This window comes from Jaculus jaculus, chromosome 9, assembly GCF_020740685.1.
Source record: "Jaculus jaculus isolate mJacJac1 chromosome 9, mJacJac1.mat.Y.cur, whole genome shotgun sequence".
NCBI classification, from domain to species: Eukaryota; Metazoa; Chordata; class Mammalia; order Rodentia; family Dipodidae; genus Jaculus; species Jaculus jaculus.
The window spans coordinates 28,310,054-28,323,989 of NC_059110.1; the positions used below are offsets into that span (position 1 = coordinate 28,310,054).

General features: G+C 43.5%; 1 protein-coding gene across 1 annotated transcript in view; it reads left to right on the plus strand.

The window, feature by feature from the left end:
- Positions 1–355: 355 nt before the first annotated feature.
- Positions 356–13,936, plus strand: part of Ifngr1 (interferon gamma receptor 1) — a 29,712-nt gene continuing 16,131 nt past the window's right edge. The window contains exons 1-3 of the mRNA XM_004651317.3: positions 356–557; positions 9,004–9,118; positions 12,478–12,644. Of these exons, the coding sequence (XP_004651374.3) occupies positions 473–557; positions 9,004–9,118; positions 12,478–12,644 (367 nt within the window). The 5' untranslated portion in view covers positions 356–472. The remainder of the gene's footprint in view (positions 558–9,003; positions 9,119–12,477; positions 12,645–13,936) is intronic.

Genomic DNA, 13,936 nt, shown 5'->3' on the forward strand with positions numbered 1-13,936 from the left:
CCCGTCCATTCTCCGCCCCTTCCCATCTCCTTCAAGTTAGGCCTGCACGTCAATCACTTGGCCCCGCCCAGGCTGGGGTTCCTCGTCCAGGTCCCGCCTCTTCCCGTCTCCTTCACTCTAGGCCTGAGCGTCAATCAATCATTTGGCTCCGCCCCTTCCCCCATCTCCTTCACTCTAGGTCGGCCCGTCAGTCACTTTTGGCTCCGCCCAGGCTGGAGCGCCTCGTCCAGGCCCCGCCCCTTCCCGTCTCCATCTAGGCCTGCGTGTCAATTACGTGGCCCCGCCCCTTACCCCGTCTTCGTCTGGGCCTGCGCGTCATCGCTTGGCCCCGCCTCTCCGCTCCGGCTCCGCCCCCGCCGGACAGTCGAGCAGCTCCGTGAGCGCTCAGGACTTAACAGCCGAGCCTGCTGGACCGCTGGGGCGGCCGCTCGCTGTTGCTCCTGGGCGAAGCTGGAGGTTCCCCAGGAGCAGCATGATTCTCCTCGTGCTCCTGATCCTTTCGGTGGAGGCCGACAGCCGAACGGTGATGAGCATCCCGGAGCCAGAGCCGTCCTCCGGTACTGTCACGGTCTGAGCCGCTGCAGGGTGGGGCGGGACGGGACGCAGATCGGGACCGCGAGCGGCGCCAGGCGGGAAGTCCCGTGTGCTCAGGCCGCCCCCGCTTCTCCGCGGGCGGCCGCGCCTGCCCCGCACCCACACACCGAGTCTCCGCACCCACACACCGAGTTTCCGCGCGGGTGGGCTCGGGGCGGGGACGACGCGGTTGTCACTGCGGTTTACCCACTTCACTTTCGACCTCTTGGCGTCTCTGCGGACACAAACTAAACACACCTCCTGATTTCTCTGATTCTTCGGGTCTCTTTTTCGATAGTGCATGTCCAGGTCAGCTTTGACTTTGTGGCCGCAGCTCACAGATGCCCAAATCCTTGGTGTGAAAGAGTCAGTGGTGTGCGGCCTTCGGTGATGAAGTGGTCTTCAGTGGTGGCCTGCGCGCACTCTCTGGGGTTCACCGCGTAGCTTAGGTCCCCGGAGCCTGTGATCTGCGGAGTGGCGTTTCCCAAAAATCAAATGCTGGTTTTATAAAGTCCATAGTGCTCATGATTAGCAGCTCAAGTGAGATCGGTAAGCCTTTTCTGCCAGCCCCTGGCGTTGGATGCCTGCAGAATTCCCAGTTAGCAGACCTGGAAGGCTTGGAGAAGCCCGCTGTAACCTTTGTTGAACTCCAGCTCTGAACCTGTCTTTTACTGTGATCTCCATAAACTCCTGTTAGGGGTGCTCAATTCATATCAGCCTTCCTTTGACTTGATCTTCAAGAGTGAAGCACACAACTGTTCCCAGTAGCTGAGTAACGGAACCAGCCTAGGTGTCCATCCATAGATGAATGGGTAAAAACAAAATGTGGTGCATATACAAACTGGAATTTTACTCACCTGTAAAGAAAAAAATCAAATCAGGACATTTGCAGAAAATAGATAGCAGTGGAAATGTAATTAAGTGAAATAAGTACTGTGTTTTCTCTCATCTTGGGACCTAGTTTTAAATATGTGTATGTGTATATGTGTGTGTGTGTGTGTGTGTGTACGTAGTGAAAATAGAAAGTGGACCATGAGAGGTGAGGAAGAGGTTTTAAGGGAAGGGAGAAGGGATGAAAGAGAGGGTAATGGAATCCAGGTAGCATGAAAGCAGGAGCTTGCACTGTTTGAGGAAGTTTCGAAAGGGTGCCAGCAAGAGGAAGGGTACAGGGGCCAGGCTAGGATAGTGGGGAGGGACATAAATTAGGAAGTATAATATACATATACACATTATATACATATATAAATGCCATACTGAAACCCATTGCCTTGTATGCTAACTTGGAAAACTTAATTTAAAAATAGAGCACTCAGGGCTGGAGAGATGGCTTAGCAGTTAAAGCACTTGCCTGTGAAGCCTAAGGACCCAGGTTCCATTCCCAAGGACCCACATGAGCCAGCTAAACAAGGTGGTGCATGCATCTGGCGTTCATTTGCAGTGGCTGGAGGCCCTGGCATGCCCATTCTCTCTCTCTCTCTCTCTCTCTCTCTCTCTCTCTCTCTCTCTCTCTCTATATATATATATATATATATATATATATATATATATATATATATATAATCTTCCTCTCAAATAAATATACTTTTATTTAAAAAACTAGAGCACTCGAATGATAAGCTATGAAAACTATATTTAGCCATTCCTTGGGACACATGTGATGCCAAATGCTAGGAAGATAAAAATTGTGACTACTTAGTTTGCTTCCAAAGACCATGATGACAATAGCAAGCATTATAAATGGCTGACCATGATCTCCAGTGAATAAATAGATCTCATTTTCACAGCCACCTCTAAGGTAGGTGCGGTTGCTGTTTCCACTTATGGATGAGAAGTCAGTGAGGTACACGGGGCTGCCCAAGTCACACAGGGGTCAGTTTATGGGGGAGCCGAGGCACTTGGCTTTTTAACTACTTGGCAACAGCCATTGTCTAGGACAAGTTGCCCATCGATTGCAGTACACTGTGACAAGAGGCTGAACTTTTTCAGGCTACTGGAAAGCCAGATGCCAGGTTCTATCCAGGGGGCTCTAGAAAGATGTCACAGAGAATTAAGAGGTTAAGAGTTGTATGTAGGGTGGGAAATTGCACGCTGAGTAGCTGAATTGTAAGCATTTTGTCATAGACCAAGGTTCATTAAGTAAGTAGAGAGGTAGGAGCCAGTTAATGAAGTACCTCCTGCATAGCAGCAAGAGGTAGAAACATCACTCTAGCTAACCTCACCAAAAAACAGGTGCAGAGAATCCACAAAAAGCGCTAAACAGTAGAGAAGTCCGCAGAGCCTCAGGAAGCTACCACGGGAACTCAGACTGTCAGAACCCACCGTTTTTTATTCCAATTGCCTGAGTATTGGCAGGCTCCTTAGTTGGCAGAAATCGTGGTTGCCCATAGCTTTAATGTAACAAAATCCCAGAGAAAGATTCAGGTTTGCATCGCCAGATGCTGTGGAGGGACACCGGTGAATGCTGTGGAGTGAGAGAGTTCTCACAAGTAGAGGCGTGATGTTCCTGAAAGAACTGAAGGTACCAACCGAGCCCACAAAGTACCGTGCCAACTGTTTCTGACTGAAGCCAGTGGTTGATTTTGTGTAGGATTAGGGAATACTGTATGGAAAGGCCAAGTAGTTTGAAGAGAGCCCACGAGAAAGCTGCCACTAAGGTCTCAGGAGGAGTCCATGAGAAGCAGCGTGTCAGATGGAGATGAGAGGACCCATTGAAGAAGCATGTAGGGCAGAATCAGTAGGGTTCTTACTGGATTTGGGCAGGGAGGAGGATGGCATAGCTCCCTGGCTGGCATACAGCATTAAACCAGGTGCCATAGGCAAGTCATCCTAAGTCAGAGTCCTCCCGAGTTTGGGACTCCTTGTGACTCACAATTTGCTTATCTTCTCAGCCTGCCTGATAGTGGCACTGCATGCCTGCCATGAGAAGGTCTTTGGCATTCCCAACAGAAGCATTTTATAGCCCAAGTGGGTGTAGGCCTCCCTTCCCTTTTTATTTTCAGTACATGGCTTAGTACATTTGCTAACTTCCAGTGCATTTCTCTGGCTTTTGTTGTGTTTCCTCTGTTGACTTTGAATATGAAATTATTTTGGTTGTGCATGAGAAGTCACATCCAAGTCATGAGATGATGAAATTTAAAAGATGCTCAAGGATTAACTCATCCCTCTTTTTCTTTTCTAAAGCAGGAAAGGCCTTTCATGTTATTTCAGTTCCTAAACTATTTCTCAACTTGGAATAAATTAACCCAGGTACAGGGGATATCGCTCAGTAGTAGAGCACTTGCCTAGCATCTACAAGGCCTTGGGTTCAACCCCCAGTGCTACTCCCAAAAGTGATCAAACAAACAGTTCTCAACATGTCCCTATGTAGCTTAAATCTAGCTGCTCACTAAGATGGAATTTGGAGAGCCTGATGAAAAAACAGCTATTTTATCTGCACTATGAAGTCATTCCAGGGGTAGATTGTTGTCCAACTAATTCAATATAAATAACTAAGTCAAAAGAAAAGAAACAAAATAACAAAAGCCTTAATATTACCCCCTTACCCAATCTGAATTTCTCGTGCCATTTCTCAGTTTGCAGTGCAGAAGTAACCTCTGAAAAAAAAAGCCATGGCCCCCTATCCTTAGATAGATCTTTGCTCTGAGAGTGTTTCTTTCATAAAAAGACCTGGGTGTTATAATGTGGAGCATCTAATTTTGTGTCAGATGACGTAGAAAACACGTGCAAGTTTAATCACTCTTCTCTTCCTTCGGCCTCACTTCTTTATGGTCCCCACAGAGACAGGTCAGGGATGGACTGTTGGGAGGGTATGGGCAGAAGCTATAACTCCACCCTGGCAGTTTCCATGGGCACATCTTTTAAATGGCTTCTGATAACTAGTGTTTAAATGGCTGGTGAACTCCTTGAACCACCTCTCTTTCAAAACCAGGGCAGTTGTTTAGGGCAGTAGCAAGGTGGCGGCTCTTAGTCCTGTCACCCATCCTCAGACTGTGTCTTCTGCTTCTGTGCTTGCTTTCCTGTGATCACCAGCTCTGGCTGCTGCCTCTGGTCCTTCGTGATATGCCTTCAGTGGCACTGCTTGGTCACCTGAACACCTTCCCTACTTAAAAAAATAGCAACGTACGCTGCACAAGTCTGTTTGCGATGTTATGATGTGTGACTCAGTAGCCCCGTCCTAAATACAAATGCACTATGATAGAGTGTTTAGCATGTAATTGGAAATTCAGATTGAATCTATACCGTCAGAAAGTCATTTCTATTGGGAATAATTAAAAAGAGAGGCTTAGCAGGAAGTGAAAGACTTGTTATTAGAAATTGGAGGAAGGGGATTCCTTGTTATATAGAGACAAAAGTTGCCTTCAGTGACATGGAAAGCAGAAAATGTGCTTCATGCTTCATGGGCTGTGGGATCTTGCTCAGTTTTCCAAGTAAAGCATTGAAGGTGCCGCTTGATTTCTTTTTGCTTCTTGTGTAAAAGGCAACTCTAAACAGATTAACAATGGAAAGGAAGGGGGCTGGGGAGATGGCTCAGCAGCTAAAGGCATGTGCTTGCAAAGCCTGCCAGCCAGGGTTTGATCCCTAGTACTCATGTGAAGCCAGACCAGAACAAGTGGTACATGCTCATTGGCAGTGGGAAGAGGCCATGGTATACCCCATCTCACACATACAGGAAATAATTTAATTTAATTACAAAAATGCAGGATCTGATGGTTTGAGAATTTTCAGCCTCCCAAGAGGCAAATAATGTTAAATGAAGAAATGGCTTGTGAAAAAGGTTCAGATCCATTAGTATTTTCCCCCATTTTTTGAGATAGGCTTTCACTATGTAGGTCAGCCTTCAACTCTCAATGCCCTTGCTTCTGGCCAACTCAAGTCCTGGGATTGTAGGCATGCTCTACCACACCTGGGTTTTGCTTTATTTGTAGGTTTGGATTTTTTGTTGTTGGTGTTTAGATTTTCAAGGTAGGGGTCTCTAGCCCAGGCTGGCCTGACACTCACTGCAAATCTCCTACCTCAACCTTCTGAGAGCTTTTGATTTGGATTTTTGAGCCCAATCCAGAGTCATGCCCATGATGAGACTCCTGACTCAGCCCCCCACGCTCTGAGATTCTGGTTGTGAGCCACCGTGCCCAGGCACATCTGATTTTTGTTAGGGTTTTTCTTAGCTTGGGCATATTTCTAGTCTGGTTGCAAAATTATAATCCACAGTGTGGTTATTTGATATTAATGTTGAACTGCTCCCGAGAGAGAGAGAGAGAGAGAGAGAGAGAGAAGGAAGAAGTAGCTTTTATTTCTTGTGACCCTATGACTTTGTTCGGAGGCTGGGGAAATGGCTTACTAATGAAGGCACTTGCTGCTCAGGCTTCGGTTCTAAGGTTTCAATCACCAGACCCCATGTAAAAGCCAGAAGCAGTGATGGACTTCTGTAATCCCAGCACTCAGATGATGAGATGGGAGACAGAGAGCAGAATTTCCTGGGAGCCCTAGGCCAGGCAGCCCGGGGAATGCAGCACTGCGTGACCACAGCGACAAGACAATGCGAGAACTGCCTCAGAGGAGGTGGAAGGGGAGGACCAGCCTCAGAAAGTTGTCCTCTGCCATCCTGTACTCTCCACCATGACACCTATGTGCACAAGCGTGTGCGCACACACTCCTACACAAATAAGTGATTACACCCCATCCATAGACTGAACCTTGATGGCTTCAGAAGGTTGAAGCAGAGACACACGGATCAGAAAACAATACCCTCTCAAGGAAACCTCAGCATTCCTTGTTGCATGTGGTCATGACACTCGCCCAAAACCAGTCGAGGGGAAAGAGCCAGGAAGTTGCTCAGGGAACCAAGGAGGGTCAGCACCAACAGACAGCTTCAGAGGGCTGGAAGCATTGGAAAGTTTGCATTTGTGGCTAGTGGCCCAGAAAGGTCAAGTAAATAGTTTGGAATGTTTTCTTATTGGATAGCTTCATAGTCTCAACCTTTGGGCACAAGTTGTTATATTACTGTGGTAGATGATATGGAAGCTAGATATTTTTGCAAAAACAAGTCTATTGGGAGATCCCCAGATACACAGTAATCACTTTGTTATGAAGCATTTTAAAATCTGTTTTCCTTACTAAGTTAAAAAAAAAAAAAGAAAAAAAAAGCACTTACAGTTATAAACACACACAGCAGAGTTTCTCAGTTTTGGTTCTCAGGACCTTTTTGGGTGGGTTATTGCTACTGCTGAGCTGTGTGTTATGCACAGATCGTACCTTCCAGATGCCCAAAGTACACCTACCCCTTCCCAATCCCTCCAGGTTGTAAGAACCAAAAATGCCTGCAGACACTGCCAAATTTCCCGTGGGAGACAAAAATCAGTTCCTTGTGCAAACCTCAAAGAAAAAGTTAAACAAAAAAGAAAAAATAGTACTGGTATATAATTCCCCTTTTAAGTCTTAGTAAGAGAGATTTTCTGAACTGGTTATTTAGGTAAAGGCATATCTCAGGTAGGAACTGTGGCTAAGCTGGGTATAGAAGCTCAAATTCAGAGTGTCGCTCAGCAAGCACTCCGTCACTGTGCTACATTGCCATTCCCTAAATGACCTTTCATACATGTTCTGCTTTGAAAAAATAAGAGATGTACTGGTTAACTGTAAACTAAAACAGCCTACCAGTTTAGCTTAAATATTGAATTTTTTTAAAAATATGTTTTGTTCATTTTTTATTTATTTGAGAGCTACAGACACAGAGAGAAAGACACATAGAGGGAGAGAGAGAGAATGGGCGCACCAGGGCTTCCAGCCTCTGCAAACGAACTCCAGACACGTGCGCCCCCTTGTGCATCTGGCTAATGTGGGTCCTGGGGAACTGATCCTCGAACAGGGGTCCTCAGGCTTCACAGGCAAGCGCTTAACCACTAAGCCATCTCTCCAGCCCTGAAATTTTTATTTTAGGAAATAATCTAGTAGGTGTTTCCTTCAACATTAAGCAAATATCTTACAACCTATGTAAAATTAACGCCTTAAGGAAATGTAAATTAACTCTCCTTTAACAGGTTAACCAGGAAGAATCCATTTTTTTTTTCTTGAAGTTCTACCAAGGGAGAATCTTTTATTAGTGAGCCTCATTACTATCTGAGTGCCTTGAGAAAATATAAACTGGTGCTTAAGAGCTTAGGGTTTTGAGGATGTACAGAAAGTGGTCACATTGGCATTCATTTGTATATTTTAGTGTCATTCAAATCAATGCTGGTTAATGGTTAAGCCAAATAAGATGGAATGATCTTGGGGCATGTCAGCATCTGTCTACTACTTTATGTTCATCCACTGTTCTCTCATGGGCCCCTTGTAAGTCTCACCAACAGATATTTTCTGAAATGGTTGCTTGGGTAAAGGCACTCAGGTCTCAGGTGGGAACTGTGACGAGGCTGGAATGGCCCTTGGCTGCTTCCGTCACGGCGAGGCTCATTCTTGTACTCTGTGGAAAAAGTACAGGTGTCATAGCATGGGGGACGGAGTGGAGGACGTGGTATTGTGAGCGCCAGTGACAACCCCTGGTATGGCCACTTGCTCTGTAGACATTAATTACAGTTGCCGCTAGCAGATACCACAAGTTAGAGTGATTAAGTGAATCAACGGTTGTTATTTTTTGTTTCGTTTTAGGAAATCCCTAAAATGTTATTGGAATTTCTTGCCTCCCGCAACAGGTGTTTCTCATATGTAATTAGTGACAAAATACCCAACCAAGGCAACTTAAGGAAAAAAGGGTATATTTGGGCTGATAGTTTGAAGGGATATAGTCCATCATGGGGAAAAAGGCATGAAAATGGCAGGCGGCTGGTCACATTGAGTTACTGTCAGGAAACAGAGCGAGATGAATGAATGCTGGTAGTCAGCGTGTGTTCTCCTCTCTCATGTTTTATTCAGTTCAAGATCCTGCCCATGGGGTAATGCTCCCCACATTCATGATGGCTCTACCTTTTGCAAGCACTCTCAAGTGTTTCTCTAGGTGATTCCAAACCCAGTCAAGTTGATAATGAAGATTAACCTCACATCATGATAAAGTTCCTGTAATTCAAAGTGAATCAAAACTCTTGGCCAGGGAAGATGGCTTAGCAGTTAAGGCACTTGCTTAGTGGTGCAAGCATCTGGAGTTCAATTACAGTGCATGCGGCCCTGGCATGCACTCTCCCTGTTTCTCTAAAATAATAATAATAAAAGGCTGGTCTGTTGTGCTTGTCTCAAAAAATTTAAAAGAACACTTCTGTATATTTTTTTTCAATAAAATGCATTTCTAGAACTTTGTTCTTAGCTGAAAGGGCTTTGGTATCTGTTCTGGCGATGGCTATATGAAACATACAGATTTGTCTAAGCTGACATTTCATAAGGTTTTCTATTGCTGATGTGAGTTTCTAACAGTGTCCCTTTTGTTTTCTTTTTAATCTCTTACAGTGCCCATACCAACCAATGTGATACTTAAGGCTTATAACTTAAACCCTGTACTATACTGGGAATACCAGCACATGCCACAGCCCCCTGTGTTTACTGTGCAGGTAAAGAGCTATTAGTGAGTATGACTCATTTATCACTTTCATTTGGTTTTTTATTGGACTCTTTGTATATTACATAACTCTGTTCTATTTATCATCTTCCCTCCTACTTGGCAAAACTTGTTCAACTACTTGTAGATGTCCTAAAGTACTGAGGATTCAAATTAGTTCTTTGCAGAATACTTTCTACCTCTTTGTTTCTTCTTCCTGTCAATATTAAAGTAAAGAAATATTACTAACATCTAATATTTCTCCTCTCTACCCCTTTTAATAAAACTCAGACTTATTAATTGCAAGCAAGGAGCAGCTAAATGTATTTCAGTTAATGGAAGTAAGAGTCTACACCAACTTGGCAGAAGTTGAGAAAATTCAGAATAAATAATTATAGCTCAAATGCTCATATTGGAAAAAAAAGATTTCAATATGGGTTCATCTACTTTTTTTTAAATTTATTCTTATGACCTAATTGAAGTTAAGGATTTTTAAGCATATGCCTTTAACTGCTGGGCCATCTCCAAGTCCTGAGGTTAAGGATTTTTGACATTCAATGACAGAACAGTGGCAGAAATTAATCTCATTATTGGTGCTACGTTGTTTGGCAATTTGACTAAGGTATTCAGCTCCCAGATTTACGCATTATATGAGTTCTTTTAAGTGAATAATCTGCGGGGCAAAACTTTATGAGAATGTAAATATCCTGCTCCACCTACATTCCACAAATATTTCAGGACTTGTTAGTTTTCATGTCCCTTACTAAATTGGTAAAAATTTCAAAACTTCGCAGATATGCTAGGTGAAAATTATTAGAGGTAAGCACTTTCATACATCACTGGTATAAATGGGAAGGACTTAGCAGTATCTTAGACAACTCCAGGTGCTTACCTTGGCACTTTAAAAACAGTGCTGGAGATCAAAGTTGGGGGACCTTGCTCATGTGAAGCAAGTACTCCACCACTGTACCCCTGTGTTTGCTTTTGATCTGAAAATACCACATTGGGAACATTCCTTTAAGGTACTTGATGGCATTACATATATGTAGGAGGTTGATTACAGAAATAAGCTTTAGGGCTGGAGAGATTGTTTAATGGTTAAGGCACTTGCCTGTAAAGCCAAAGAACCCCAGTTCGGTACCCCAGGAACCATGTAAGCCAGATATATAAAGTGGTGCGTGCACTTGGAGTTCGTTTATAGTAGCTGAAGGCCCTAGTGCACCCATTTTTTATTTCTCTACCTGCCTCTCCCCCTCAAGTAAATAACTAAATAAAAATAAAATATTAAATAAAAAGGAAATATAGCTTTATACAAGAATATGAAGAAAAAAATGTCCTATATGTTGTGATTTCCAGGATATATTGTTTAGTGAAAAGAGCAGTTAAGTTCAGTAAAGCATATGTAGTATGTTCCTTTTGGGGTTAAAAATGAATGGGAATAAATATTTATGTAGGCTCTACCTTAATTTGGGAAAGACACGTGGGAAGTGACAACCTGAAGCTAGTGAGATGACCCACAGGAGGGAGGTGACAAGGACATGGAAGTGTCTGTCACCCACTTTGTCCTCAGTGAAGCACTGATTTCAGGTTGAAGCCAGGGGAAGCATAAGATTTTCTGCTCTGCTTGTTTTTGTGTTTAGTTTTCTTTTTGGAGTACTGAGGATCCAACTCGGGCCCTTGCGTATGTCTGCTAGGCAAGCGCTCTACCACTGAGCTGTAGCTCTAATCTGGGAAAGTCTAAAGTCATTAGAAAGTCTCCTTGTGACATACAGATGATGGGGACATGTCCAAAGGATCCAAGGGGTACCACTGGATAGGCTCCTCCTAGACAAAGGATGGGACAATTTAAGCAGCTACATAATTAAGAACCCCATGTTTAAGTTGTTAAGTAGCAACAATAAAATAGTGAAGAAAATGAAAAAAATCTTCCATAGACAAATCATACAAGAATTTAAAGCATGAAATGTTATTACTTCAGATGTCATTTGCTTGTAGTTGTTATAAATTATAATAGAAATAAACTTCAAAAAACTTATTAAGAGTCTTTCTGATGTATTTTGTTCTGTAATTGAGTTGTATTGGCATTAATAGAATTCAGACTTTTTTTAAAAAGCAGATTTTTAAAACTTAAATGTGAAATGTATTCATACAAGTCTACCTTTTTTTTAAAAAAAAAATTATTTTTTAATTTATTTATTTGAGAGCGACAGACACAGAGAGAAAGACAGATAGAGGGAGAGAGAGAGAATGGGCGCGCCAGGGCTTCCAGCCTCTGCAAACGAACTCCAGACGCATGCGCCCCCTTGTGCATCTGGCTAACGTGGGACCTGGGGAACCGAGCCTTGAACCGGGGTCCTTAGGCTTCATAGGCAAGCGCTTAACCGCTAAGCCATCTCTCCAGCCCCAAGTCTACCTTTTGAACGGAATTCTCTTTATTATAAAGTAAATTTTAGTACAGAAGCTTGGAGGCAGAGACAGGAGGATTGCCATGAGTTTGAGGCCACCCAGAGACTATACAGTGAATTCCAGGTTAGTCTGTGCTAGAACAAGACCCTACCTCAAAAAAACAACAACCCCCCCCCCAAAAAAAAATTAGTTAAAAAACATCCTTTACCTCAAGTGCTTGGGACCAGAAGTGTTTCATATGTATGAATTTTTTTTTCAGAATTTGAAATATTTACAAACACAAAAATAGATATCTTGGTGATGTGACCCAAATCTACACCCAAAATTCATTTATATTTCATAGCTTGAAAGTCATATTTGTAACTTCTTAAAAGTGTGTGTGTGTGTGTGTGTGTGTGTGTGTGTGTGTGCATGCGTGCGCGCACGTGCACGTGGGCCTCTCGCCACTACAAACAACCACCAAATGCTTGTGTTACTTTTTGCTTCTGGTTTTACATGGTTAGCTTGGGAATTGAACCCAGGCTAGCAGGCTTTGCAAGCTAACTGCTAAGACATTCCTAGCTCATTTTTGTGATTTTTTAAATAGTATTTGATTTTCTTTTAAATTTTAACTAGTTTTATTTTTGTAGCATTGAATTTTGATGCCAAGGCCTGAAACCACATCCCAGCCAAGCTTTCTGCCACTGAGCTACATCCCCAGTCAGTACAATATTTCAAATAAGTAATTTCATACGTGAAGTAAGTGTCATGATACAAAATTTTCTACCAGTGGCATCAAATGGACACTCGAAATGTTTTGGATTTTGTAGCAGTTTGAATTTTATATTTTTTGGATTAATGCTACCAGGCTTATTCTAACTAAAGAGTAAGGGCTTCCTATCTTGTCCGGCTTCTACATTCTAAAAGCAAAGCACAGGCAGGGATGGTTCAGGGTGGTGTGATAATAAAATTGACCTGTGCTTCATCCCTTTTCATTTCAGTAAGGGAAAGTGGATTGATGTCTGCACCAACATTACTCGCCATTCCTGCAATATTATTCAGGAAGTTGATGATCCAACTGTTTCACTCTGGGCCAGAGTTAAAGCTCGGGTTGGACAAAATGAATCTGGCTACGTAGAGTCAGAAGAGTTTGTTTTGTGCCAAAAAAGTGAGTAGAATGTGCGCATTGGTAAATTGCAGTATGTCTTCCGTGGGCGCTTGCTTTCGTGGGCAGTTGCTCCAACTGATCCCACAGTCTAGACAACATTGAGAGGAGGCTGAGCGGTTCAGGAAGGAGTCAGTGTCATCCTTCCGCCTGAGCCCCGCAGCATAGGGCTGAGAGCGAACTTCCTGTTGCCACATCTACGCCACTGAGCACCCATTCCACACATATCTGGGCCAGGGCTGTCCAGCTCAACTGGACATCAGCCCAGTTCATTTCAGTTATATCCACAGAGAACTGTGCCCCTGGGCACTTATTCTTCCTATCTCCCTGAAATCTCAATACATAAACAGCTTTAGAGTTCCAAGCCAGACATGACGGCTCACCTCTGTAATCCCAACACTTAGGAGATCCAGGCAGAAGGACCAAGAGCTTGAAGCCAGCCTGTCTAAAAACAACTACACCTTTCTATCTCTGCACCCCACGATTTTCAGCTGCTCATTCACTCGGCCTTTCATTCCCGAGTTTACCCGGTCTTGGCTCTTCCCTCCAATTCGAAAATCTGCAGTGCCAACTCTGTTTTCTGACCGTGACGTCTCCACCTTAGCCTTTAGTTTGGGGGTCCCTGCCCTGGTCTCCTGGGTCTCTGTTCCTGTCCTCCCAGCTTCCCTGCCTTCCCACTCAGATTCCGCCTCTCTTACTTTGGCCTTTACCGCCCCTGGTTCTCACCACTTTGATTCTCCTCTGGCTCCACTGATTGCAGCTGAGGCTTCTTCCCAAGCCCTCCCTCTCTTTGCCCTTGAAGTAATTTTATCCTCTAGAGTCCCCATTTTTGTCATCTGCTTTAGACTATCTGAATGCCACATTTGTCACCAAGAAAGTATTGCCAGGCTCTGAGATACATTGGTAGTCAAAATAGACCTGGTTGGGGTCTAGGGAGATGGCTTCATTAGTAAAGTGCTTGCTATACACACACGCCCCCTGGGTTTGGATCACCAGCACCCATGCCTTTGGGTTTTTTAAAATTATTTTAATTTTTTATTTTTTTATTTTAATTTTTTAAATTTTTATTAGCATTTTATATGATTATAAAAAATATCCCATGGTAATCCCCTACCCCCCACACTTTCCCCTTTGAAATTCCATTCTCCATCATATTATCTCCCCATCTCAATCATTGTACTTACCTTATATACAATATCAACCTATTAAGTACCCTCCTCCATTCCTTTCTCTTCCCTTTATGTCTCCTTTTTAACTTACTGGCCTCTGCTACTAAGTATTTTCATTCTCACGCA